Source organism: Pelecanus crispus, chromosome 26 (assembly GCF_030463565.1).
Source record: "Pelecanus crispus isolate bPelCri1 chromosome 26, bPelCri1.pri, whole genome shotgun sequence".
Lineage (NCBI taxonomy): Eukaryota > Metazoa > Chordata > Aves > Pelecaniformes > Pelecanidae > Pelecanus > Pelecanus crispus.
Window position 1 is genome coordinate 998,281 of NC_134668.1, and position 26,862 is coordinate 1,025,142.

The 26,862-nt window shown below is 65.0% G+C and overlaps 1 protein-coding gene across 1 annotated transcript in view; it reads right to left on the bottom strand.

Annotated features, from left to right (window-relative positions):
* Window positions 1-5,115: 5,115 nt before the first annotated feature.
* The window catches only part of LRP1 (LDL receptor related protein 1), a 93,767-nt gene continuing 72,020 nt past the window's right edge, over window positions 5,116-26,862 (bottom strand). The window contains exons 48-90 of the mRNA XM_075724875.1: window positions 26,341-26,460; window positions 25,555-25,668; window positions 24,929-25,078; window positions 24,512-24,646; window positions 23,874-23,990; window positions 23,502-23,630; window positions 22,933-23,055; window positions 22,347-22,487; window positions 22,074-22,261; window positions 21,621-21,804; window positions 21,311-21,396; window positions 20,828-20,947; window positions 20,240-20,427; window positions 19,775-19,980; window positions 19,348-19,536; window positions 18,972-19,120; window positions 18,365-18,458; window positions 17,791-17,907; window positions 17,561-17,680; window positions 16,888-17,010; window positions 16,381-16,506; window positions 16,002-16,118; window positions 14,036-14,142; window positions 13,715-13,847; window positions 13,360-13,479; window positions 12,700-12,822; window positions 12,288-12,431; window positions 12,061-12,195; window positions 11,690-11,809; window positions 11,147-11,418; window positions 10,877-11,055; window positions 10,490-10,596; window positions 10,147-10,263; window positions 9,686-9,862; window positions 9,145-9,285; window positions 7,954-8,127; window positions 7,704-7,865; window positions 7,250-7,424; window positions 6,558-6,662; window positions 6,300-6,364; window positions 5,947-6,034; window positions 5,622-5,766; window positions 5,116-5,256 (exon numbers count right to left, since the gene is read on the bottom strand). Of these exons, the coding sequence (XP_075580990.1) occupies window positions 5,116-5,256; window positions 5,622-5,766; window positions 5,947-6,034; window positions 6,300-6,364; window positions 6,558-6,662; window positions 7,250-7,424; window positions 7,704-7,865; window positions 7,954-8,127; window positions 9,145-9,285; window positions 9,686-9,862; window positions 10,147-10,263; window positions 10,490-10,596; window positions 10,877-11,055; window positions 11,147-11,418; window positions 11,690-11,809; window positions 12,061-12,195; window positions 12,288-12,431; window positions 12,700-12,822; window positions 13,360-13,479; window positions 13,715-13,847; window positions 14,036-14,142; window positions 16,002-16,118; window positions 16,381-16,506; window positions 16,888-17,010; window positions 17,561-17,680; window positions 17,791-17,907; window positions 18,365-18,458; window positions 18,972-19,120; window positions 19,348-19,536; window positions 19,775-19,980; window positions 20,240-20,427; window positions 20,828-20,947; window positions 21,311-21,396; window positions 21,621-21,804; window positions 22,074-22,261; window positions 22,347-22,487; window positions 22,933-23,055; window positions 23,502-23,630; window positions 23,874-23,990; window positions 24,512-24,646; window positions 24,929-25,078; window positions 25,555-25,668; window positions 26,341-26,460 (5,966 nt within the window). The remainder of the gene's footprint in view (window positions 5,257-5,621; window positions 5,767-5,946; window positions 6,035-6,299; window positions 6,365-6,557; window positions 6,663-7,249; window positions 7,425-7,703; window positions 7,866-7,953; window positions 8,128-9,144; window positions 9,286-9,685; window positions 9,863-10,146; window positions 10,264-10,489; window positions 10,597-10,876; window positions 11,056-11,146; window positions 11,419-11,689; window positions 11,810-12,060; window positions 12,196-12,287; window positions 12,432-12,699; window positions 12,823-13,359; window positions 13,480-13,714; window positions 13,848-14,035; window positions 14,143-16,001; window positions 16,119-16,380; window positions 16,507-16,887; window positions 17,011-17,560; window positions 17,681-17,790; window positions 17,908-18,364; window positions 18,459-18,971; window positions 19,121-19,347; window positions 19,537-19,774; window positions 19,981-20,239; window positions 20,428-20,827; window positions 20,948-21,310; window positions 21,397-21,620; window positions 21,805-22,073; window positions 22,262-22,346; window positions 22,488-22,932; window positions 23,056-23,501; window positions 23,631-23,873; window positions 23,991-24,511; window positions 24,647-24,928; window positions 25,079-25,554; window positions 25,669-26,340; window positions 26,461-26,862) is intronic.

Below are 26,862 nucleotides of genomic sequence, written 5' to 3' on the forward strand. Positions count from 1 at the left end.
ATTATAACTCGCCTCCCCGGGAAGCTGCCGGCGGGGGCTTTGGCATCAGCAGGGCTGGGGGCAAGCGCAGGATGGGGGGAGCATTGCAGAACCGTGCGTACGTGTGGAGACAGAATGAATAAAAGGTAAAGGAGAAAGAAGCGACGGAGAGGGAGAGAAATGAAGGGAAATGGGAGAGAAAGGGAAGGGAAAGGAGAGGGCAGCGCCAACGCGGAGCGCGGGGATCGAGAAGTCCTGGCACCGTGGGGCTGCAGGGCCGCGGCCAGCCCCACGCCGGCCCCACGCCAGCCCCACGCCAGCGTCGCGGTGCCCTGGGCAGCGCGGTGCCCGCCTGTGCCGGCACCCAGCCGCAGCGGTGCCCCGGCAGAGGCACGTGGCACCCTGCGCCCAGGCCCCGCAGCCGGGGTGCAGGGGAGCCCCCCCTCCGGGGAAGGTCCCTTTGGCCTTGGCTCTTGCTGCTGCCACCGTGCCGGCGCTACCGGCTGGTGGGAGAGCCGCTGCTAGTCCCATGGCCCGTGCTCCCCGCTCCTCCTCGGCTCCCCGCTTCCCGGGCTGGCACGAGCCTCCACGCCCCTCTCCCTGCTCCGCCGGGATCCCGCAGCAATCCCCCCAGGGACCCGAGCGCCCGCTCCCCATCAACGCCGCGTTTACCCCAGGGCTGCGGAAGGGGCAGCCGAATCCCGGCCGAGTGGGGCCGACCTCGCTGCCACGGCCCGTGGACCCTTCCCGACCACGCTGTCCCCCTGCGGCCGCGCCTTCGCCCCACGTCGCCAGAGCAAACGCCCAGGGGGGGTCCCAGTGTCCCCGACCGGGGAGCAAGGGACAGAGGGGTCTGCGAGAGGTGCGGGGGCTCCGGGAAGACCCCTCCCACCCAATTAGCAGCCCACTGGCCTAAGATCTGTGAGGGCAGAGGCACGGCGAGGGGAAACAAGTGAAGGTTTGAAAAAATAAAAAAGATGGAAGGAAAAAAAGAGAAAAAGGCGGCGGGGGGGAGAGGGGAAAGGGAGGAAAAAACCTCTAGAGGAGATATAAGAAACCGATAAGTGAACAAAGAGCCGGTATTGAAATAGATCTGAGGGCCCGGCCGCGCCGGATCCCTTTGCAGAGGGGTTGGGGGCTTTTCAAAGGCAGCAGCTGCGTCCCCGGCTTGGCATCGCAGGGGGCGGGGGGCCGGTGCCGAGGCGGGTGCTGCCAAAGGAGGGTGCCGAGGGTCGACCCGCTGGGCCGAGCCGCAGGCCGGGGGTGCCACGGGAGCCCCGCCACAGCCCGGGGCTCCCCGTGCAACCCGCACCTGGCTCCGCCGCTGCGGCCCCTGGCGCACGCGAGGCCCAGCGTGGCCGGGGCAGGGCGTGGCCGCCCGCTCGACGGCCTGGCACCCCGCGCACGGGCCAGCCCTCGCCCCCGGCCCGCTCGGCCCAAGCCCGCCGGGGCGGGCCGCGAGCCCCTGGCCGTCCGGCCCTGCCCTCAGGCACCGTCTGCCACGTGAGGGGTGCGGGTGGTCCCCCCCGAGACCCCTGCCCTCAGCACCTGCGCGGGGGAAGAGCGGCCGGGGCGAGCAGCGGTGGGGTGGGGGCACCCGAGCGGTCGCTGGGGAGGGGGCAGATGTCGGGTAAGGGACCCCCAGCCGCCCCCCACGCCCCTCTGCCACCCCTGGCCCTCGCTCAGCCGGGGCGCAGCCCCAGCGGCCCCCCCCTGCGGGAGGCTGTGCGGGGACTGGGCCCCCCGCCCCTGCTGCTGCCCCCCCGCAAGGCCGCACGGGGGGCACACGAAGCCGTGTGTGCATGGGGGGTGCACGGGGGGGTCCACGGGGGGCACACGAAGCGGTGTGTGCACGGGGGGGGTACACAGGGGGCACACGAAGCGGTGTGTGCATGGGGGGGTACACAGGGGGCACACGAAGCCGTGTGTGCACGGGGGGGTACACGGGGGGCACATGAAGCAGTGTGTGCACGGGGGGGGGCACACGGGGGGCACACGAAGCGGTGTGTGCACGGGGGGGTCCACGGGGGGCACACGAAGCCGTGTGTGCACGGGGGTTTGCACGGGGGGCACACGAAGTGGTGTGTGCACGGGGGGGTACACGGGGGGCACACGAAGCGGGTGTGTGCACGGGGGGGTCCACGGGGGGGCACACGAAGCGGTGTGTGCACGGGGGGTTGCACGGGGGGGTACACGGGGGGCACACGAAGCCGTGTGTGCACGGGGGGGTACACGGGGGGCACACGAAGCGGTGTGTGCACGGGGGGGGCACACGGGGGGCACACGAAGCCGTGTGTGCATGGGGGGGTCCACGGGGGGCACACGAAGCGGGTGTGTGCACGGGGGGGCACACGGGGGGGCACACGGGGGTTACATGAAGCGGGGTGGGCACACGGGGGGGATACACGGGGTCACACGGGGGCACACGAGGGGCACGCGGGGGGCACACGGGGTGCGCGTGCAGCCCCCGCTCCGTTCTCGAGGGCGGCGGCGCCACCTGGTGGCGGCTTCCGGGACGGCGCGCGCCGCCGGTGCCTGGGGCCGGAGCTCAGCAACACCCGGAGCTCAGCAGCACCCGGTGCTCAGTGCCCGGAGCTCAGCAACACCCGGAGCTCAGCAGCACCCGGTGCTCAGCAACACCCGGTGCTCAGCAACACCCGGAGCTCAGCAACACCCGGAGCTCAGCAGCACCCGGTGCTCAGCAACACCCGGTGCTCAGCAACACCCGGTGCTCAGCGCCCGGTGCTCAGCGCCCGGTGCTCAGTGCTCAGTGCTCAGTGCCCAGTGCTCAGCGCTCAACACCCGGTGCTCAGCGCTCAGCGCTCGGTGCTCGGTTCTCAACACCCGGTGCTCAGTGCTCAGCGCTCAGTGCCCGGTGCTCAGCGCTCAGCGCTCAGTGCCCGGTGCTCAGCGCTCAGCGCCCGGTGCTCAGTGCTCAGCACTCGGTGCTCGGTGCTCAACACCCGGTGCTCGGTGCTCAGCGCCCGGTGCTCGGTGCTCAACACCCGGTGCTCGGTGCTCAGCGCCTGGTGCTCGGTGCTCAACACCCAGAGCTTAGTGCTCAGTGCCCAGTGCTCGGTGCTCAGCACTCGGTGCTCAACACCCGGAGCTCAGCGCTCAGTGCCCGGTGTTCAGTGCTCAACACCCGGTGTTCAGCGCTCAGTGCTCCGTGCTCAGCACCCAGTGCTCGGTGCTCAATACCTGGTGCTCAGCGCTCAACACCCCGTGCTCAGTGCCCAGTGCTCAGTGCCCGGTGCTCAGCGCCCGGTGCTCAGTGCTCAGTGCCTGGTGCTCAGTGCCCAGTGCCCCACGCTCAGCACCCAGTGCTCAGCACCCAGTGCTCAGTGCCTGGTGCTCAGTGCCCGGTGCTCAGCGCTCAGTGCCTGGTGCTCAGTGCCAGGTGCCCTGTGCTCAGCGCTCAGTGCTCAGTGCCCGGTGCTCAGCGCTCAGTGCCCAGTGCTCAGTGCCCGGTGCTCAGCGCCCAGTGCTCAGCGCTCAGTGCCCGGTGCTCAGCGCTCAGTGCCTGGTGCTCAGTGCCCGGTGCTCAGTGCCCGGTGCCCCGCGCCCAGTGCCCGGTGCTCAGTGCCCGGTGCCCAGCACTCAGTGCCTGGTGCCTTGGGGCATTCCTGCTCCCTGCAGCACAGGGGAAGGAGTGGGTGCTAGGCCGCAGCAGGCCGGGGCCGCGGGGTGCTGAGCGGGGTGCCCCGGGGCTGCCGCTGGCAGCGGGGAGCAGTTGCACACGCATGTGCACGCACACCGCACCACCCCGAGCGGCACTGGCACGGGCGCTGCACCCCAGAGAGCACGCAGGCAGCAGGGCACACGTGCGTGCTCAGGCTCGCACGAGCACGCACCGCTCTCCCGCCAGCCACGCTCCCTGCCCCGCATCCCGTACCTGCCGGGCACACCCAGGGCGTCCCGATGGAGCAAGAGGCCCCGCTGGGATCCTCCTGCCTTACAGCACCCATCCGGGACACCCCGCCTCGCCGCTCCCCGCGCCACGACCGGCACCGCGGGGCTTTGAGGGCGTCAGGGCCGTGGCACCGGTGCCTGGGTTCCCCCCCCCCACCCCCCGGCCACCTCCCTGGCACGTCCCTTCCCACCAACCAGCAGCCTGCTCTTCAGTTTTTAAAAATTTTATTTATAACAATATCTGTTTTGTTTAGTTGTAAAGTAATCCAGCAAAAATTATTAAAACATTTCCCCCCAATAAAAGGATGGGGTCGCCCCCCGCCCTCCCCCCCACATGCGTTTATTTATTTCTACTATAAAAGCTAGGTCATCTCCGTGAATTCATTTTGTGGGGTTTGGGTTTTATGGTTTGGGTTTTTTTTTTTTTTCCTGTTAAAAAATGTGCACGTTGGAGAGCGGGCGAGGCGCAGGCGACAAGCCGGAGCGAGGGGCTGCAGGGCCGGGCCCGCCGGGGACCCTCTGCCCCACGACGGGGCTGGGGCGGCGGTGGGGGCCTTCGTCCCTGTCCCCTGTAACAGCCGGGCAGAGCCGAGACCGGCAACGAGGGAGGGAAGGGATCGGGGGGGAAAAAGTGGGGAGCGAGGGGAATGGGGGGCCGAGGGAGGTTGGCAGAGGCCACGCTGCAGGAGAAGGGGGGACCCTGGGAGCAGCAGATTTGGGAAGGAAACAGGACCCCCCCGGAGAGGGGAGCTCCAGGGGCTGGGGGGCCGGGGCTGAGAGCTGGGGAGCGTGCGGCCCCCGCTCTGCCGCCCTCCCGCCTGCGCCGGCGCTGCCTGCACCCCGCGTGGCGGGCAGCCCGCGGCTCCCGGTGGCCCCGGCTGCCGCAGTCCCGGCAAGTTCTTCCCGGCACGCCGCCCACGGTGCCGGCCCCGCTCCGAAACGCTGCCTCGTCCCGCGGGTGGGAGGAGGAGGGAAGGGGGGGCCCAATGTAGAGAGATTTAAAATAAACCATAGCCGGATCTGGCAATGAATGAGAGGCGCTGAGGCCTGGTACCGGGGAATATACAGGTAATAATACTGCTCACATAGAAAAGTAATAATCCTTCATTTGTACATTTATACAGTGGCTCTTGGCTCCCCCGGCCCCCGCCCGCCTCCTGCAATGGGTGTCTGTGCCAGGCCCGGGCGCCGCGGCCCGCTGGCCCTTCGCCCCCCGTCCTGCCCCTATGCCAGGGGGTCCGCCAGGTCGTCGTCCGCGCCCCGCGACAGCAGCTCCCGCTTCTCGTCCGTGCTAGCCAGCGAGTTGCGGCTGTTGTGGGCGCCCATGTACAGCGTGGCGTAGACGGGGTTGGTGAAGTTGGTGGGCTGCGGAGAGCGGGGGGAGCAGGTGGGAGGGGGGCACGGCCGCCTCCCTCCCCAGCAGCCCGGTCCCCAGAGGCGCTTCTTGCCCTGGGGCGCCTCGGCAAGAGCCCGCACCAGCCACGACCTCCTCCCGGTACGGCACCGCTGACCCCGCGGCTGCCGCCATCCCTCCCCGCAGCCTGCACCCCGGAAGTCCCCCCAGCCCTCGAAGCCCCCCAGCCGTGCAGAGAGCAGCCCCAGGGAGCCCCGACGCTGCTGCAGCAACGTGGCCCCCGCCCCGGCACGCGCCGCCCCCGCATCCCCCCGCTTACGGGCTGGACCCCACGCAGCCGACGGCCCCTCTGTGCCACGGCGGCCCCGCTCCTCACCTTGTCAGGGTCCAGGACGAAGTCTGCATCCAGCAGCTCCCCAACGTCGTCGTCGGGCTCCCCCTCATACATTTTGTAGGTGGGGTTCCCGATCTCCACGTTCATGGCACCATTCGTCATCCGCTGGTGCTGGAAGCCCTTGGCGCTGGGGAGGGCGAGACGGGGGGGTCAGGGCCAGCAACGGGGAGTGCAGCGAACCGGACCCCCACCCCCCCAGCGCTCCTGCTTCTTTGTCCCGCACAACCGCGGCTTCCAAGCCCTGCAAGGAGGGTTTCCGTCCTGGCTGGGTAACACTCCCTCCCGGCCCCCAACAGCTCCGACTCACCCTTTGATCCTCCACTTGTACCAGACAAAAGCCACCACGAAGATGAGGAGGAGCAGCAGCAGGATGGGGATGACAATGGAGGCCGTTCCTGCGGGACGAGAGGCGCGGGTAGAGTCCGAGCGTGCGCGGGGGCCGGCGCCCGCGCACCCCGAGCCCTGGCCAGCTCCGGCAGCCTGGGCTGGCCCTGCCCTGCGGAAAGGACTTGGCCCCTCTCCACCCAAGAACGGGGTTCAGGAGCTGCACGAGGGCACGGGGCAACCCTGGTTTCACAGGCAAAGACGCGCCCCTGATCCCCCCCCAGGTTTGGTGTCGGGCCTCGCGGTGCCCCCCGGGGCAGGACCACCCAGACGTACGGTTGCTCTGCTGCTCGCTGACGACGAAGTCCTCACAGCGTGGCCCCGTCATCCCCACCGGGCACCTGAGAGCGCAGGGAGAGCACTGGGGTTAGCCGGGGCAGGACAGCATGCGGGGAGCGGGAGGGAGAGGTGGGGTACGGACCTGGGGGACGGGACGGGGGGCACATAGATCGGGGTCTGTCAGTCACGTGCTCACGGGCACATAGCCCGCCCATAGCCCCCCTCCCCGTCCCCCCAGCCCCCAGCTCTGCTTACAGGCACTCGGGCAGCTGCGTCTTGTCGCTGATGGAGCAGGTCCCACTGTTCAGGCAGTAATTGTCGCAGGTCAGGCAGCTGGGTGCTATCTTGCCATCCGGGCAGCTGCAGGGCAGAGAGGAACACGTGTACCCCCAGCCTGCCCCATGGCCCCCCACCCAGCACTCGGGGCTCGCCGGAGGCTGTTAGCTCATCCCTCTGGCACGGCTCGCGGCTGTGCCATGCCGACAGCTGCTGGGACATCAGGATGGGCTTGGGGGAGAGACACCTCCCTCGCCTCCTCCCGGGGCCCCGACGTCTCCCGAATTTCTTAGCAGCCCTGAATTACCGATCCCTAGATGTGGCACTTTGGGACATGGTTTAGTGGGCATGGTGGTGTTGGGTTGATGATTGGAATGATGATCTTAGAGGTCCTTTCCAATCTTAACGATTCCTAGTTTTTACTTTCATCACAAATGATCCAGCCACACCAGGAGGCGTGGGGTTGCTACTCTCCCCTTAATTGGTTTAGTGGTGGACTTGGCAGTGTTGGGTTAATGGTTGGACTGGATGATCTTAAAGGTCTTTTCCAACCTAAATGATTCGATGATTCTATCCCCAACGATCTGGCCACAGGGACACAGGTTTTTTCTCGGGTCCTTGTGCCCACCATCCCCTCTTCCTCCCTTGAGTTCGATGTCCCTGGCACCTACATGCAGGAGACTTCTCCGCTCTGCTTGTTGATGCTGCACTTGCCCTCCTGGCACCGGGAGCACTTGTTGTCCTGGCACTGGGTGCCCTCGAACTGCGGAGGGCAGCGGCACTGCTTGGCGCCGCTGGCTGTCATCTGGCAGATGCCCTCGTTCTCACAGTAGTCGAAGCACTGCCCTGCAGGGAACGGTGGGCTCAGGGTGGGCAGCCCCACGCCGGCCCCTCGGAACGCCAGCCCCTCCGGAGGGCTGCTCGCGGCCCCAGTCCCCCACGGAGCACCACACCGCTGGGGTCCCCAGAGAGTGTCCCCCCAAAAGAGGGGGACCTGGGAGTCCAACCTCTCAGGCACTGTCCCCAGAGGTCCCTGAAAAGCATCCCCCAGAAGAGGGAGACCCAGCAGTCCGACCTCACAGGCGCTGTCCCCAGCAACCCTCGCCACGGGCAGGCAGCACTCACGGTACTGGCAGCGGTCCCCGATGAAGGTGGGCAAGCAGCGGCAGTTGGGCTGGTTGCCCTGGTTGACGGTGCAGCTGCCGTTGTTCAGGCAGTAGTCGGTGCACACTTGCTGGTTGCACCGGGGCCCCGTGAAGCCAGTGGGGCAGCGGCAGGTCGGCATGCCTGAGAACAAGAGCCATTAGCGTGCTCCCCATCCGTCTGTCTGCCCGGGACCAGCCCTGACCCCCAGGCTCGCCCCCAGCAGCCTCACCCGACGGGGAGGCGGCACACGTGCCCCCGTTCTGGCAGTAGTCCCAGCACTGGTCGATCTGGCACTTCTCCCCGTTGTAGCGCGGCTGGCAGCGGCACTTGGCTTGCTTGCGGGCGTTGAGGAAGCAGCTGCCGCCGTTCAGGCAGACCAGGTCGCAGGTGTCGGTGGTGGGCACTGGGAGGGAGGGGTCATAGAATCATCGAATCGTTTAGGTTGGCAAAGACCTTTAAGATCATCCAGTCCAACCATTAACCTAACACTACCAAGTCCACCGCTAAACCAATTAAGGGGAGACTAGCAATTAATTTCATGTTTCCTGGCTTGGTGGCTGGATTATTTTTTAATTAAAGTAAAACTAGGAATCATTAAGGTTGGAAAGGATCTCTAAGATCATCAGTCCAACCGTCAACCCAACACCCCCATGCCCGCTAAACCATGGTCCAAAGTGCCACCTCTGCCCGTTTTTTGAACCCCTCCAGGGATGGGGACTCCACCACCTCTCTGGGCAGCCTGTTCCAATGCTTGACCACTCTTTCCGTGAAGAAATTTTTCCTAATATCCAATCTAAACCTCCCTGATGCAGCTTGAGCCCATTTCCTCTTGTCCTATCACTGGTTCCTTGGGAGCAGAGCCCAACCCCCCTCCCTGCCCCCTCCTGTCAGGAGCTGCAGAGCGATCAGGTCTCCCCTCAGCCTCCTCTCTCCAGGCTGAACACCCCCAGCTCCCTCAGCCGCTCCCCACCAGCCCTGTGCTCCAGACCCTTCCCCAGCTCCGTCGCCCTTCTCTGGACACGCTCCAGCACCCCAATGTCCTCCTTGTGCTGAGGGGCCCAAAACTGGGCACAGCATTCCAGGGGCGGCCCCACCAGTGCCGAGCACAGGGGGACGATCCCTGCCCTGCTCCTGCTGGCCACACTACCCCTGACACAAGCCAGGATGGTGCTGGCCTTCTTGGCCACCGGGGCACACTGCTGGCTCATGGTCAGCCGCTGTCGACCAACATCCCCAGGTCCTTTTCAGCCGGGCAGCTCCCAGCCGCTCTTCCCCCAGCCTGCAGCGTTGCGTGGGGTTGTTGTGAGCCAAGTGCAGGACCCGGCACTTGCCCTTGTTGAACCTCACACATGGATGGAGGTGAGTGGGACCATGCCAGGCAGGACCCCTCCTCCTCCTCCTCCTCCTCCGGACCACCTACCGACGGGGGAGACGGTGGGCGAGGGAATGACCACGCAGGTGCCGTTGTCCAGGCGCTTGCCGTTGGGGCAGGTGCAGACGGGGCCGCTGGGGCTGAGCAGGCAGAGCCACTCGCACTTCTTGCGGTCACAAGGGTTGGTCACTGCCGAGAGGGGAGGGGAACGACGCGGGGTGAGGACGGCGGGGTGACCCACAGCCCTCCTGGCAAACGACCGCTCCCCAACAGCTTTAGGACATCCCCCGCGGCCCTACAGCTGCCCACGCCCTGTGCCCGTCCCCCGACGCCCCGGGGTTGCCAGCCGACAGCTCGCCATTGCAGTTGGCCTCCCCCCAATCCACCCCCCTCCCCACTAACCCCCCCTGCTCTGCCCACTCAGATGCCCCCCCACTTTGGGCAGGGAAGCTGGGTGGCTGAGTCCCCTCTTGCCCCAAGCTCTGCCAGCTCTCCCCTTGTCCTCTGGCACCCCGCATTCCGAGATCAGGCCCTGGGCACCTCCCTCCCACCCCGGGAGCAGGGTGGGGGTCCCGGGCCCAGCACGTACCCTCCGGTTGCTTGTACTGGTGGTAGAGCACAACGTCGGTGGCGTGGTTGAGGCCAGATGTCAGGTTGGTGACAGCCTTGTGCCCAAACTTGTGGATCTTGAAGATGCGGTTGTTGATGTAGGTGACGCCATAGATGTAGTCCTCAAAGATGTCGATGCTGAAAGGATGGCTCAGCCCTGGGGGAGCAAAGAGGGGACGTGCAGGCAGAGGCGGCACGGCTGGCCGCTCGCTGCCTTGGGCAGGGCTGGTTAGGGATTTTGGATGGATTTGAGGCTAGGGTGTCCCACCCCGTACGAGGGGGATGGTGTTGGGGGGACAGCAGTGCCAGCAGGCTCTGAGCATTTAAGGAGGAAAACCCGCCCTCGCTGCTGTCTGCTGAGCCCACCCCACCCCAGGAACATCGCCCCCGGGCAGGTCCTTCTCCTCCCTGCCGCTCTGGCGGGTCTCGGGTGCTGCTCACCCTTCTTGTTGTCAATAGCCACGACAGGGTCGGTGCCGTTGAGCCGGATGCTGCCGATGACGGAGAGCTTGGCGTCGGCCCAGTACAGCCGCTCGTTGTGGTAGTCCACGGCCAGGCCTGAAGGGAAACACACTCCCCCGGTGAGGTACGGGCCCCCAGCCCACCCCGAGCCCCTCCTGACCACATGGCCAGCAGAGCAGCCCCCCGCCGCCACCCCTACACACTCCTGCCGCGGGGCTCAGAGGTCCCAGGCCGAGCCTCCCCAACACGAGCGGGCTGTACGTCCCTCCTGTGAAGGCTTTCGCCTCCCCTCGTGCCCCTCCTGGCACCCGCCTTTGTTCACCTGTTGGCCACTGGATGTTGTCCTGCACCAGGGTCTCGCGCAGCGTCCCGTCCATAGCAGCCGTCTCGATCTTGGGGTGATTGCCCCAGTCTGACCAGTACATAGTCCTGTGAAGGACACGGGCAGGTCATTCCCGGTAGGGGAGCAAGGAGGGGAAGAGCAGGACAGTTCGACGCCCCATCGGCGGAGAAACCCTCCGGCGTTCTCCCCACAGCGTCCTAGGGTCACTGACGTGACCCCCACGGGCCAGCTGACTCCAAGGCGCAGCAACTCGAGCTGACATGGAGAGCAACGTGCGGGCACTGGGAGCTTCCACCACGGACGGGCTTGTTGGTGAGAGGAGCCGGGGTGAGGGCTGGGCAGAGGGAAGGGAGAAAGGGCTCTCACCCCCTAAGTGGGTCGACTACGATGGCGTGGGGCTCATCGATCATGCCTGAGATCAGCGTCTTGCGATTCTCGCCTTTCATCTGTGCCACCTCAATGACATCCCGCCCCGAGTCTGTCCAGTAGATGTTCCCAGCAACCCAGTCGATGGCAATTCCCCGTGGCATCTTCAGCCCTGAGATCTGGGAAGGGCAGAAAGGGGGCAGAGGTGAGAGCAGAGGACGCTGGCAGCCCGGCCTCGGTGCCTCCCGCCGTGCCCCTGATAGAACTCACATTCAGGTGGGTGACGCCGCCATCGATCTGGCGCCGGTTGCGGTTGGAGGCGGTGGAGGCAGCGGAAGAGGCGGGCAGCTCCCGGTATGAGATCCTGCCCGTGTGCCAGTTGGTCCAGTAGATCTTGTTGCCCTTGACGTAGATGTCCATGGCGTCGATGCGCACGTTCTCATCGCCCTGGAAGGCTGGCTCGTAGGCTGAGTTGGGGTTGAAGGGGTACATGCTCCGGATCTTGTTGTCGTCCGCGATGTAGAGGATTTGGTGCTCGGAGCCTGCGGAGGAGGAGCTGTTGGCACGGGCTGGCCCAGGAGCGGTCAGCCCAGCTCCACGGTGGGGCAGGGGACGCGGTCGCTGGGAGCTTGGCATCCCCCTGGGGCTTGCTCTGCCAGGGAAGGACAGACTGACGGCACCGGCAGAGCCCGGCGCCTGCCCTCAGCAGTGCCAGAAGGAAGAGGTGCAGGGGGAGGAGGAGGAGGAGGAGCAGGGAGGGAAGAGCGGCTGGGTCCTGCACAGGAGCTGTGCGTGCCCCTGTTCCTGCCTGACCTTCCGCCTTGCACATGTTGTCCGTCTTCATGAAGTTCTTGGCGCAGCTGCAGACGTGGGAGCCCTTGGTGTTGTTGCAGAGTTGAGAGCAGGTCCCAAAGCGCAGGCACTCGTTGACATCTGGGCAGTGGGAGACGGGAGTCAAGGGCAGGACTGGGAGGGTGCCCCCACGCACACTCTCTGGGGGCTGGTCTGCGCTACCCAGGGCTCAGAAACCCCCGTCTCTCCCCATTCCCCACGTTTGTGCCCCAAGGACACCATTTCTGACACCCCAGCCACCCCACAGGCGTGAAGACGCATCTTATGGGCAAAAACGAACCATAAACCCAACGGCCCAACCCCAAGCCCTCTCTGGCAGCGGCGGGAAGTACCTTGGCAGGAATTCTTGTCCGGCACCTTCTGGAAGCCTCTGCGGCATGTGCAGTACGTGGTGGACCGCGACTGAATGCACTGGGCCTCGTCTCCACACATGGTGGTGTTGGTCATGCAGTCGTACGACTTGTGGTCTGGGGTGGGACGCACTGTCAGCACCTTTGCCTTTGCGGCTTCCCCGGGGTCCGCCCTCGGCCCCCCGCCGACACCCCAGCTCCCCACCCACCGTGGGAGCAGGATTCCTCATCGGAGCCATCTCCACAGTCATCAAAGAAGTTGCAGCGGAGGTTGGCGCTGATGCACTTCTTGTTCTCGCACAGGAACTCGTTCTTGTCCTGGCTGCAGCTCTTGGGCTTGGCTGTGGGTGACTCTGCGGGAGCACGGGCAGTGGCTGTGACGTTCCGTGTCCCCGGGCACCCAGCCCCGCGGGAGCCGCAGGGTGTGAACGGCGCGGGAAGGGACCGGGCAGGGACCCTGGATGCCTGCACCCGCCTCCCGGTTTTGGGAAGGAGTGGGCAAAGCAAACCCCACACCTGGGCTAAACCCAGGGCTCTGCGAGGACCCGCCTGAGGGCGGCGGCGACCCACTGCCCTGTCCACGCCGGGCGCAGAGCGGTGCCCACGGGCAGCCCCACTCACCGCAGTCCTTTTCATCCGTGTTGTCTCCACAGTTGTCAATGCCGTCGCACTGTCGACCGATCCACAGACATACCCGGTCGTTCTTGCAGCGGAACGGTCTGTTGGGGGGACACTGGAATTTCACTGCACCAGCAAACAGAAACAAACGGTGACGGTGAAAGGAGACGCCATAGCCAGGCTGTCACACTTGTCACGAGCCGCTGCTCGGCCTCTGCCCGCTCTCCAGGGAGGCCTGTCCCACGAGGGCGAGCGGGCTCCGGAGACTAAAGCAAAGAGACTGAAGCAAAGACAACTGCCCGGTTGCTGGCCCAGCTGCAGGAGGGTCAGCCCTCGTCTCACCCAGCCCTCTTCAGCCCCCGCTCCCCGCTGCCTGCCCCGTGCCCGGCTCAGCACCTCTGCAACTCCGCTCTCTTGACCGGAGCCATCTCCTGCCCCCTTGGCCCCACCGGCCGCCCCCGAGGGGACCCCTCTAGAGGGGACCCGTGGAGCTGCTGCAGGTACCCACAGCCCCCTCGGGTACCCGCAGTGGTGCCCAAGCTCCGGGACTGTCACCCATCCCCGGCGTGCGGGTGCTCGGGGCAGGCAGCTGCCCCTTCGGGCAGACGCGTGCCAGGCAGGGGCCTTGCCAGAAGCGGGGAGAGGCAACGCGGCATCACTCACAGCACTCCTCGGGGTTTTCATCCGAGTTATCCCCGCAGTCATCCTCCCCGTCACACTTCCAGGCCAGGGGCTTGCACAGCGTGTTGTTGCACTGGAACTCGTCCAGAGGGCACGTGCGAACTGCGACAGCACGGGGCAGGAGAAGACATGTCAGCCAGCGCTGCATGCCTGCCAAAACGCCCGTCTGGGGCCGCAACTCCAATTTCCAGCATAGCTGGGGGCTCTCCAGGGCTCGGATATGTGTCTGTGCACACCCAGGGCAGCGCTCCCACCCACAGCGGGGACACAGGAGGCACGAGGGCATGGGGAGGGGAAGGCGACCAGCCCCAAGGGAGCCACGCGGTGCTGCCGTTACCCCCAGTGCCGCAGTTCTCCTCGTCGGTGCCATCCATGCAGTCCGCATCGGCGTCACAGCGCCAGCGCATGGGGATGCAGTGCCCGTTCTTGCACTGGAACTGGTCGAACTCGCAGCGCGGCGTGCAGTCTTTCTGCAGGGCAAGGGCGAGGAACAGCAATCAGCAGGGACAGCCCCAGCTGCAGCAGCCTCCCGTCTCTTGATTGCACCCAGGACCAGGCTCTCAGCTCCACCTTGGTGGTGGGCGACTGCCAGCGGACGGGTGGGACGTGTCCCCACTCCCACACGAGGGCAGGGAGCCCCTGCCCTTCAGTATCATACCTCGTCAGAGCCATCGGCGCAGTCGTGGTCCCCGTCGCATTTCCACCTGCCGGCGATGCAGCGGCCGTTGGCACACGAGAACTCGCTCTCCGAGCAGGGCCGGGGCGCTGGGGACAGAGAACACAGGGCGTCCCCCTGAGCGCAGGCTGCAGGCAGGGCTGCGAGGGCACAAGGTCTCCCTGGGCGACAGCTCAGGGGGCGCAGGCTGACAGACACGCGTCCAGTGGCACTGGGGACAGGGTGGGGTGCAAGCAGAGCCGGGGGAACTGCCAGAGAGGGGCACGGCCGATACCACCTCCCAGTGCCCTTCCCATCCCACTCCAGGGCTCCCAGCTCCCTGTGGGGAAATGGGGTTTTCGGGGGGTACTATGGCCATACAGACGCTTCTGGCAGCTTCCCGGCTGTCCCCCAAGTCGTCCTCCACCGAAGGCAGCACTTAGCCCCACAGCTCCCCACTGCCCACGTCTGCTGCCCCACGGGTAGCTGTGGGCAGGAGGAACGGCAGCGGTGCCCTGGCCGGGTCTGGCAGAGCCCGGCGTACCTGCGCCCACCTCGCAGGGCATGGCGACAGACTCCCCCTCGCAGCTCAACGCACCCGCTGGGCCGGCACCAGCACAGTCCGTGACAAATCCGTCTGCAGGACAGCACGCAGCGCGGCCTCCCGCCCGGGACGGCTCTCAGGACCCTTCCCCTCCCCATTGCCCCGGGGAGGCCCCAGGTGAGGGATGTGTCGGGGCAGGCGGCCGCTCCGGCCGCAGTGCAGAAGCCGACAGGGGTGTAGGGGAAGAGGGGGACAGGGGGTGTCCAGCTGGAGCAGGAAGGGTCAGGTGCGGACAGATTTTGGAGCCAAGTACGAGCCATGCACGGGACCCAGTAGTGGAGGCAGCAGGGTCGGACCCTCCCTGACTGCAGCTCCAGTGGCGGGAGATGCTGGTGCTGATGCTCAGTAAATCCGCCTGGGTTGCCCATTCCCGATCCCTCTGCCCTCACCTGGAATTTATTGTCTTCATCTATTTTAGAGAGGCTGTACATGGAATTAAAAGATTTTGGCAGGAACCTACCTCTGAGCGCCCCATAACGACAGTGTGAAAATGGAGAAAAACATAAGATGAAGTGAAATGGCACAAACTCAAAAACACGACGTGAAATCAACAGGGAAAAAAAAAAAAAAACAGTTGCACCCTAGAGAGCTGCAGGGAGACAGAGGGACCCGGGGTGGGCGCTGCGTGGTGGGAAGAGGGTCTGGCTCTGCCCGGGCCCCTGCAGCTGGCAGCAGACCCCGGTTGCCATCCCATCGCAGCTTGAGCGGGCCCCTCCGGAGGGACGGGCCCAGGCTCCTGCCCGCAGCAGAGCCCCAAGAAGCGTCTGCTCCACGCGGACGGTCGCGGTCCTTGGCTGCTCAGCAGGGCGGGTGCTGGCACAGCTCCGCTAACAAGTGGTTAACTCATTAAGGGGCAACAACTTGATTGTCTGCCACCGCTTCTGGGGACCAGCTGCCTTCCCGCACGCTGCTCCAGGTCCAGGTTTGTGACCCGGGTTCAGCTGGTTCCACAGCTCCCCTCCCAAGGGCTCCGTCTGTCCCCACTGCCTTCCCAGGCCAAACCGTTTCAAAGGGTGCTGCCTGCCAGGCTGGGGCCAAAGCGCGGGGCGCCAGTCTAAAGCAAATCCGCTCCACCGCGAGGAGGGCATTGGGGTCACCTCCCTTTCACTTGTCCCACTTGCGGCCACTCAGCACAGCCAGCAGCCAAGCTCTGGCTGCGGGACCAGGCTAGCGAGACCCCCGGAGACAGGCGCGTCCTGCCCAGGGGGAGAAGGCTGCTGCCCGGCCATCAGCCCCACCAGCCTGACGCTCCCGCCATGTAGCTGGGGACACCGGTGGGCAGAGGGGCTGGGGGAACCTGAACCGCTCCCCTCTCCACTGCACAGCCGGCTCCCGGGATAGCAAAGGCTCGAAGGCGGCACGTACTGCAGCTCTCCTCATCCGAGTTGTCCCCACAGTCATTGTCGTAGTCGCACTGCCAGCGCCCCGGCACGCAGCGGTTGTTCTTGCAGCGGAACTGGTAGGGCTCACAGGTGCGTTCGTCTGGGAGGGACGAGACAGGGACAGGCATCAGCATTGCCCCCGCAACGGGCACGCCAGCTAGCAGGGCGGGCAGCGCTGCTCTCTGCCAGCCTCCCTCCGGCTCGGCCTTGCCCACACGGTTTGGAAAAGAAGCAGCTAAACCCTCCCCCAGCAGTCCGGGGAGGTAGAGGGGACAGAGAGCGTCAGGGCAGCCGGACCCTTGGGGAAGGGGGGGCACAAGAAGCCCTCTGGGCTCGTCTCCCCAGCCCCAGTCCCTGCTCACCGCATTCCTCCTTGGGCTCATCGGACCCGTCCCCGCAGTCGTCCTCCCCGTCGCACTTCCAGCGCGCTGGGATGCACCTGCCCGAGTCCTTGCACCGGAACTCGTCCACGCCGCACGTCATTTGTGCTGGTGGGGAGAAGAAAGATGACACGGATGTGGGGAGGGGAGGTGGGGTGAGCACTGGCCAGGCACATTTCTTTCTCCGCAGGGCTGATGAACACCTTGTGCCAGCAGCCTAGAGCTGACTGCAGCACCGCTGCTTGGAACAGGGTGGGCAAGATCCCCCCCTTCAAGCAGTTCTCCAGGGAGAAGTCAGAGAGAGGAGTATCTCAGATGGGACAGGTCCAGGCAGAGCCACCACCACCATCACCCACTGCCCGCAGCGCCTGCAGGGACCGAGCAGGGACCCGCCACCCCGCAGGGACACACAGATGTGACCGGCTGCGGGGCAGCTCCCGCTTTCGGTGTGACCAGACGCACGCCCTGCTCCCCGTGCAGGTTTCTTACTGCAGTTGGCAGGTTCATCTGAGCCATCCACACAGTCGTTATCCCGGTCGCACACCCAGACACGGGGGATGCAGCGCTTCGTGATCGCACACTGGAACTGGTTGGGGGCACAAGTCACCTCCGCTGCAGGAGGGAGAAGCAGAGTCAGGAGAGGCAATGGGGCAGGCAGGGGTCTGCCAGCCAGCACCCCGCAAAAGCCGCCCCACAGAGCAGAGAGGCGTGCAGATGCTCGGGGCGTCGCAACAAGGGTCTGGCCATGCTTGGCGACCATGTGCGCGAGAGGGGAGGGAAGCGGAGCCCTGTGCGGCCCCAAAAGACTCGACCAGCTGCAGGGAGATGGGGCAGAAGCCACAAGATCCCTCAGCTGTGCGATATGCTCAGTGCAAATCCACAGCAAATATTGACCTTGCCGCTCTGAGGGATCTAAGGATTTTGTTTCCACTAGGAAACAGAATAGGGGCAGCAGGGTGATGGTGGACAGAGGCTCTACGCAGAGAGAAGCTCTACGCAGAGCAGAGGTAAGAAGAAAGCGCCATGCCCAGGGGCAAGACCACCCAGAAGTCAGCCTGCAGAGAAGGCAATACCCAGACACGGATCTGAGGCAGCACTGAACTTCTCGCCGCTAACCATGCGCGCTCCCCATCCCTAACACGCTTATCAGCTCCCCACTTACGGCAGTCCTTCTCATCCTCGCCGTCACCGCAATTGTCCTGGCCGTTGCAGCGGAAAATGCCGGGGATGCAGCGGTTGGTGTTGGTGCACTTGAACTGGCTGGGCAGGCAGACGTGGATATCTGGGAAGGGAGGCAGCACAGTCACAAGCCGACGCTCTGCACCTCTGCTCTGCTGGGATGCTGCAGCCCCGCTGGGGTTTGAGGGTCGCGAGGGGAGGTGGAGAACCTACCGCAGTTGGCTTCATCCGAGTTGTCCTGGCAGTCGTTGTCTCCATCACAGATGAAGGCTGGGTTGGTGCAGATCCCAGTGGAGCACTGGAACTGCCCTGGCCTGCATTTGAATTCAGCTGTGGGGTGAGTAAGACAGGGTGAAACGTTTGCTCTGGGCTACATTTTCAGGGCAAACCTTCACCTCCCGCTTTCCCCTCTGGGGTCCTCAGCAGGGACCGAGCAACCAGCACCCAACCCCGGGCTCTGGCGCAGGGAAGGGGCAGCTCTGCTCCGACAGCAGCAGTGGCAGTCATCCCGCCTCCACGGGGCAATACCCCACGCAGGGACAGCGCGTTATCCCACTGCTCTCTAAGCCCTGTTCATGTGGTAACCCTGCTCTCTGCCGGAGCTGAGCAGGGAGCAGCAGCGCTGTCCCAAAGCCAGGGTAGCAGCAGGGCTTTGGGGGACCGGTTGCACAAGCAGCGCAAGGCTGCTGCGGACAGCACACGGATGCTGTAGGACTGGCAAGAACTGGGCAGCGTGGCTGGGGTGCTGGCACACCGTGGGCTGTGGTCAGCCCCGCTCGGCACTCACGGCAGTCCTCCGGCTCATCCGAACGGTCCCCGCAGTCGTCCTCGGTGTCGCATTTCCACCAGAAAGGGATGCACTTGTCATTCTTGCAGACAAACTGTGACAGAGAAGTGAGCTTGTGAGGGTGGCTCGGAATGGCGAGGACCCCAGAAGGCTTTGTCCCCAAGGAACTGGGCCAAGGGCACTGATCTCCGTGCTGTCCCTTCCCAGGCACCCCCAGGACACTCTGTGTCCTGACCTAGAGCAAAGCCTTAACCCTGAGCCCACCCCACAGAGTCTCTGGGGTTTGGGGGAGGGAGCGGGGCAGGCAGAAGGTCGTTCCAGAGCCGGGGGGGTCTCTGGCTCCCCTGGGCACCCCCAAACGACTGCGGTCTGTATGTGCTGGGAAGTGCCACAGGAGGGAGGTGTTGCCAGCGCCTGCAGAAGGCACGCGCACACCAGCAGCACCCAGCCGCGCAGCGCGGCACCAGCGCAAGCAGAAGAGCTGGGACCTACTAAAACCACGGCAGGGGGGACAGGCACACACGAGCACAGGCACACGCTCGCCGCAGGGAGGATGTCCACGCAGGCAGGGGCAGGCAGGGGCAGGCAGGGGCAGGCAGGCTGTTACCTGGCTGGCTGTGCAGTTGGAGACGCAGGTTTTGCCATCGCTGCCCAAGTAGAAGTTGGTGGGACAAGCACACTTGTGCCCCCCACCCGGCGAGAGGAGGCAGAGGTTGCTGCAGCCGGCGTTGTTGGTCTTGCAGGGATGGTTGGGAACTGAGGAGAGCAGGGAGACAACTGCGAGTCAGACCAAGGCAGGGGACCCTCAGGGTGGCACATGAACCCCCAGCTGCAAGACCCTTCTCACGGCACACCCCCCTCCCGCACCCCCCTGCCCAACCTGGCGTCCCTTTGCACATCGTGCCCAGCCCTGGCCTCCCGCCCAGGGCTGCTCCGCAGCACCAGGACCACCCCAGCCCCTCGGCGCCGGCCCCGCGGCGCACCGTCAGGCTGGCGGTAAGGGTGGTAGATGTGGATGTCCATGGGGCGGTGCAGCGTGCTGATCAGCAGGGTCTTGTTGGCTCCCGTCGTCTTGTGGGCCCGGTTGATGGATTTGGTCTCCCAGTCGGTCCAGTAAATGAAATCCTCAAAGAGGGTGAGCGCGAAGATGTGCGGGATGTCCTGGCTCAGCACTGCAAGGAGGAGCGGGTGGCTCAGCAAGGGGCTGCCCCAGGCCACCCCTCCCGCAGCACAGCCTTTCTCCAGGGACAGCTCAGCCAGGGAACAAACCTCCTCCCCCGGTCAGGAGCACAGAGGAGCTGCCGGAGCCGGGGACTGTACGCAGCAGCCCTGGCTCCCGCTCCCACGACCGATCCAAAGCCCACATCCCACAAAGGCCTGGTGCCGCCCCGGAAGCCCCGGCGCTCTCACCCGTGTGCCGGTTGGAGCCGTCCAGGCTGGCGAACTCGATGTAGTCCTCCCGCGCATCGGCCCAGTAGATCCGGCTGTTGATGTAGTCGAGGGTGAGGCCATTGGGCCAAGTTATCTTGGTGTCAACGATGACGCTGCGGTTGGTGCCATCCATGCCGATCTTCCCGATCAGGGAGTGGTCTCCCCAGTCTGTCCAGTATAGGTAACTGGGGATGAAACAGAAGAGCAGAGGGAGGCTGAGTCCAGCCCAAGGCACAGCAGCGGCCGCACTCTGCCCATTGCGTGGCTAAACCAAGGTGCCTGGGCACGTGGGTGCAGGGCAGGGAGAAGCAGCCAGGCGTCCCGGAGGCGAGGAGGGAAGGCCCTGTCCCATCTCCCAGCCTCCAGGACTACGGCAAGAGGGCAGGGGGGCCACCAGCCCCCTCCCTGCGTAGAGGGGAAGGTCCAGGTCCCGCAGGCTCTCACCCGTTCTGCACATCCACCACCAGCGCCCGGGGCTCACGCAGGCCCGAGTTCACCAGCACGGTGCGGTAGGCGCCGTTGAGCTTCGACACTTCAATGGTGTCCCGGCCTTTGTCGCACCAGTACAGGTTGCCTCCCACCCAGTCCACAGCCAGCCCGTCAGGGTTGCTGAGGCCAGTGCGGTGAAGAACCTGTTGGGAGAAAACAGAGATGTTGGGGCTGGACAGGGAGAACCAGGTCCTGCCCTGGTCCCTCAGGGATGACAACGTCCCCCTTCCGCGGTGCGTTGACCCTGCAGACGGTGCTGCCCAGCGCCCTTTCCCCACTCCTCTCTTCCTCCGGCCCTCCTTGCCCACTGCTTTGGGGCAGCATGGAGCCCACCTCTGATCGGCATGGTGCTGCAAAACATCCCCGTAGCAACCTGGGCTGATGCCCTGAGCCCAGTGATGACCACGCAGCAGGGCTTGTGCCCCCTTCCCCGGTGGCCCCGGTGCCAGCCTGGGCCCCTCCAGGCAGCCTCTCGGTGCAGGCGGTGGGTGAGGACCAGCTGCCCGGACCGGGGCTGCCTGAGGGGCTGCCTCAGGCCCCCACCTGAACGTTGCTCCCGTTGATGTGCATGCGGCGGATCATGCTGCCCTGCGTGGTGACATCTGTCCAGTAGATCATCTGCTCCCGATAGTCAAAATCCAGAGCCACTGCATTGTTCAGCCCCTGGGAGGAAGGGAGAAGCATTGAAACAGCTTCACCCGCTAGCACAGCGTCACGGGGACTTTACAAAGACCAGTGAGCCCCCGGCCTCAACTCCTGGTCCCTGCAGCGGAGATGTTAAAAGCACCTACAGATGCCTGCTGTGCAGCCCCTACCTTATAAAGGTCTGCTACCAAAGAGCTGTCTACATGGGACCTCCCGTATGCTCACAGCGAGAGCTGCTTGTTATACAGGAGCTACCATCCGCCTGGGAAGCCAAGAGCCCGGACTCCCAGGCCGGCAGGTCTCCTGCCCTGCAGGGCCCCTCGCCAGCCCCGAACCCCTGGCCGCACGGGTGCCCCGTCCTGCTCCCAGCTCCCCCCGCACCTGCTTGAGCAGCGTGTAGTTGGAGCCATCCAGGTTGAGCTTCCGCAGGTAGTATCGGTTGGCAAAGATGAGGAATGGCTCTTCATCTGCACAGGGAAACCGGGAGACGGGTCAGGGAAGCGCCACTGGGATGCGGGCAGATCCCCCATGGACCTGCCGCCCTCCCTGCCCCACCGCTTCCCGGCTCTCCTTCATGGGTCAGGTGCAGCTGCTTCGCCTTGCGGAGCCCTGCGACCAACTCCAACGCCAGCAGCATCCCACGGTCGCTAGAAGAGCATCCCCACCTCCAAAGCCCGCTCTTGGCTCTCACCTGTGACAGCTTTACAGCTGGTGGGGTTGTCAGGTTTGAGCTTGTAGCCCTCTATGCACAGGCACTTGTAGCTCCCCAGAGTGTTGATGCACTTCTGGCTGCAGGGGTAGGTGGTGGAGCACTCGTCGATGTCAATGCACGTCTTCCCATCGTCCTTCAGCCGGAACCCGGGACGGCATCTGCACTGCAGGAGGCAACCCGGAGCTGTTAGACATATCCAGGGCCCGCATGCTGGGACATGACAGGCATCACCATGGGGCAAGCAGGCTCAGGCACAGACAGCTCACAGATGCGAGAGCAGCACACACAAGCACGGGCCAAAAGCGCCCGCGTGCGCATCCCCTGCCCAGCTGGCGCAGGACAGAAGCACCCTCACGCTAAGAGCATCTGCGGAGGAGGAAGGGAGCGGGAGAGCATCCCTCCAGTCGACCCTCCCAGCCTGTGGGGCCCTACCTTGTATCCGATCTTGAGGTCCTCACACTCCTGGGAACAGCCGCTCAGCTTCTTGTTGAGGCACTCATTGATGAAGCAGTTGAGCTCATCCGAGCCATCCGTGCAGTCGTTGTTGTTGTCGCAAAGCAGCGCCTCCGGGATGCACTTCCCATTCTTGCAGAGGAAGAAGGAGTCGTTGCACTTGTTCTCTGCAGAGGGGCGGAGAGGAGGCGGTGGCGGTCAGCGCGAGGCAGCCGGGCGGCCCTGCTCCCCGGCCGTGGCCCCCGCAGGTACCTGGGCTGCTGCAGCGCGGGTTCTTGGGCGCCTCGTCCGAGTGGTCGTGGCAGTCGAACTCGCCGTCGCACTCCCACTGCCTGTTGCTGAGGCAGCGGCCGTTGGCGCAGCGGAACTCATGGGGGCCACAGGTGGGGTACTCTGCGAGAGGGCGGCGGGCTCAGACGGCGCGGGCCACCTCCCCGAGCCGGCCAGGAGTGACAGGGGCACGCCGGCGGCTGGGCCGCGCGTGTGGCACGGGTGCCCAAACCTCGTCGCAGCCCGCCTTGGGACAGGGCTGCACCGCAGCGGCCAAGGAGGTGGCAAACCCGGGTGGTTTTGGATCTTTCCAGAACTGCTCTGTGCCAGGGCGGATGCCCTGCAGTGCGGCTGGTGCAAACAGCTCTCCTGCGGCTCTCCAGCACCAAACCCCTCCTGCTCCCTCTCCTGGTTCCCCCTCACCCTGTTCTCACATCAAACCCCTTCGGGATGATGAAGACCCCTCCAGAGTCACGTCTCAAAGCCCAGGAGACCCAGCATGGCTGCCAGGGCCACCGCTACAGGAGATACGGCCCTCGCTGTCCTCCCCCATCCCGTGGACACCCACCACACTCCGGAGACTCGTCCGAGCCATCGCCGCAGTCGTCATCGTGGTCGCAGACGAAGTGCTTGGGAATGCACTGGCGGTTTCCGCACATGAACTCCCGCTCGTCGCACGTGTTGTTGTACACTGCAATGAGGCATCGCTGTCAGCTCCCCGCCAGACCACGTGCTCTCCTGCCTGCCCCCCAAGCCTCTCGTCTTGGGGCACTAGGGACAAGAGCTGAGGCACAGCCCAGACTACTTAGCCCTCAGCCTGAGCCCAGGCCTGCACCCTCGTCCCGTGGCTGTGAACAGCACCCGGGCAACGTGGTGCCTTTGGCTATCGCAGGACAACGCTCCTCCTCTCCTCACAGCCAGCCACCCAAACGTCCCTATGTCCAGGTCTGCTGTGACCACAGCACCGCAGTTTCCTCCTGCAAGCCTGGCGGGGAAGCGGCCAGACGAGGCTACCTGTCTGCTACGGACAGGGACCCCAGGGAGTGGGGTGAGCCCCCCGGGCAGCTCTGCCTGCACCGCACTCGGCTCCTCTCCAGCCCCTGGCCCCACCACGCACCCAGCCCTTTGGGAACTCACAGCAGCCAGCAGCGAGGGTCTCGTCGGCTCCGTCAGCACAGTCCTTGTCTCCGTCGCAGAGCCAGCGCTCCGGCACGCACACGTAGGTGCCTGGGCACTGGAAGGATCCTGTGCTGCAGGTGGTCAGCCCTGGGGAAAGGAGAAGCAGGAAGGAGGCCAGTCACCCCCACACCAGAGAACCGGCACTCCTGGGCTACGTGCCCCTACATCTCAGGGGGACCCCAAGATACAGAACCCAGGAGAGCAGCGAGGACGACGGCACAGGAAAGCAAGGGTGGGAGAAGGGATGGGCAGAGGCAGGAATACACGGAGATGGAGCAGCAGTGAGGCAGAGACTGAGAGAGGTCAGAGCAGGGGCTGGAGCAGACTCACGGCAGCGGCTGTCCTCATCAGAGCCATCCCCGCAGTCGTCTGCCCCATCACACACCCAGAGCTTGGAGATGCAGCGGTGGTTGTTGCACTCAAATTGCACGGGGTAGCAGAACTTGTCTGGGAGAGGAGGAGAGGAGGGGTCAGAGCTGTGGCGATGCAGGGGGAAGGACACGGCAGCAGAGCACGGCCAGGCTGGGCCAGCCGGGCTCCAGCGCTGGAGCCCGGGGTAGTGCTGGGGCTACTGCTTGCCCAGACCTGGCAGTGCCCACACTCCGTGCTGATGGACTGGTGTGGGATTCCCCGCTCTGGAGCTGGGGAGGTTCCCCAGTTCCTGAGACTGTTTGGGGTTTGTTCAGGGAGATTGGAACTAAAAATGTAACTCAAGTGAGCTGTAACTGGCCATCCTCAAAATGACCACGGACACTCATGCATGTGCCGAGCAGACAAATGCACAAGGACGTTTGCACTGGTCACAGTTAAAAGCCCAAGCTTGTGGAATAAGACCACAGAGGGGGAAGAATCTGGAGCCTGACCCTTGGCAAAGGGATGTCGGAGAGAGGAGAGGGTCCTGCCTCCCCTCCAGCATGCTTGCGCTCGCCGCCCCGCGCTATCACCCCGGAGTCCCTTGCTCTCCCCACCCTGCCGCTCACTGCAGTGAGTCTCGTCTTCTCCGTTCTCGCAGTCGTCCTCTTTGTCGCACGTCCAAGTCATGGGGATGCACCTCCCGCTTGGGCAGGCGAAGTAATTGGCCGGACACTTGGGTTTCCTCCCGCCTGGTTTGGGAAGGAAACGTCAGTAAGGGTGTTGGCGCAGAGGCACCCAACCCAGAACTGCCTGACTCCAAAGGATTCCTCCCCAAAAGCCCTCTGCGATCCCGCATCAATCAGCGCCCTGCAGCACCCTCTGTGCCGGAGCTGCGCAGGCAAAGGGCAACGCTCCCGGTGTGCAGACAAAGCATCCGCCGCCCAAACAGCCCCCAGAGGGGAGCACCCAGCCCGAGGGTCGGTGCGATGCCCCTGCTCTCCTAGGCCCGAGCCCCCTTTCCCCGCTCTCACCTGGGCAGTTGCGCTCATCCGAGTAGTCTCCGCAATCGTTCGCCCCGTCGCACACCCAGCTCGGAGCATAGCAGAGAGAGGTGTGTTCGCACTTCTGGAACGTGGTACCCTTCACCCCCAGCTTGAAATAACTGCTGCAGTCAGTGGCGGCTGCAAGGAACCACACCAGGAGCCCCAGGTGACGGGTGCTGCTCACCGGCGGCACAGCCCTTCGGCCCAGCTCCCGCCGCACAGCACGAGCCCTTGCCCTGCTGCCGACAGCCCTTCCCTCCCCAGAGCAGCACCGAGCCGACTCTGCCCCGCGTGTGCCCCAAGCTGCTGGGACCACATTAAGTGCTTCCGACGGGCTGTGGGGCGGTGGGGTGCCAAGCACGGCGTGGGGGGCTGCGGTGATGGGCTGGGGCCGCTTCCAGCCGGCGGGCTAACCTGGGCTGGCCTCTGCTGACGGGATGGGAGCCAGGGCCCTTCTCCCTCCCTGACTCAGCACAAATCCCAAAAGACTGAAATGAGGAGCAAGGACCCAGGCCCCGGCCCGCAGGCACTGAGGGCAGGAGCATCTCCAGAGCTACAGCAGGGCAGAGCTGGGGAGGCAGCAGGGAACACGGGGCAGCAGCTGGGGCACTCACTGCAGTTCATTTCGTCCGAAGCATCTTCGCAATCGATGAACTGGTTACAGCGGCTCGAATTCCCGATGCAACTCCCATCTCGGCAACGAAACTCGGTAGCGGCGCAGCTGGTTTCTGCAAGGGGGAAGCCCCCGCAGTGGATGAGGCTGGGCTGGGGGACCCCGCATGTACAGCCACCCCACGGCCCCCACTCGCGTTGCGGACGCATGCATGCGCATACACCCGCTGACCAGGGCAGCTATGGACCGCCTGATCCTGCCCTCCCAGCTCCGGTCCCCTCCCAGCTGAGACCTGGTGCCTCTGGCTCACGCACGCTGGCAGCCTGAGCTCGTCTCCCGAGCTGGCCTGGGACGGGCTCAGGGAAGCTCCCGACCTTCCCCGTCAGTTCTGAACCAAGCAGACAGGCTCCTTGCAGCCCTGACGGGCTGCTGCCCTTGGGGATGTCAGGTGCCCTTTCCTCAGGAGCACAGGAGCCATGAGGAGCAGCAACACCATGCCTCGCCATCGCCTTGTGTTCCTCCTGGGTGTCAAACCGCTGCTCTTGGGAGGCCCTGGGTGCTGCAGGGCCGTGCTCGGGAGTTCTTCCTCCCAGCTGTCAGGGAGTGAGCTTTACAAAGCGGTCTGTGGCACGAGCAGCATGAGCAGGACTTTGACTCTCCGTTAAGCCCCGGCGCCACTCTGACCCTGTCAAGCTGAAGGTAACTCTTTCCCAAAGCCTCTGTCCCCGTTCCAGACAGCTGACTGAGCCCTGGCAAGGGCTGGCCGGGAGCCAGCCAGCCTGCTTACTGTTACATGGCACTTCGTCCGAGTTGTCCCCACAGTCATCCACGCCATTGCACCAGTAGCGGCTGGCGATGCAGCGCCCATTCATGCAGTGCAGGTAACCCTTCTTGCACTTGCGGCTGCCTGCGAGGGAGGAGGAGGAGGAGGTGAGCATGAGGGGAGGGCCGGTGCCCCCGGGTGTCTCAGGGACCCTTCAGCAGGGGAAGTAACTACACGGGCAGGATTAGGAAACAGGCTCCCTCGTGCTGTGCTGGCAATGTCGCAGGGTTAAGCTTGGCCTTTGCCCAGCAGAGAACCCTCCTGGCTGAGGAGCGAGGGTTGGTGTTAGAGGGAGGCAGCTGCAAGCCCCTACCGGGTCGGCTCAAGGTGTCCCACTCTCCAGCCTGCCCCGGAAAACTGGAAAAGGTCTGGAGCCCTTAAAGCCTGGCCTGGCTGGGCCCATCTCTGGGAGGGCAAGAGGGACTGCAAGCACTTGAGGGACACAAGAAGACACCCAGGAGTCCTGGCTCCCTTTGCCAAAGAGAG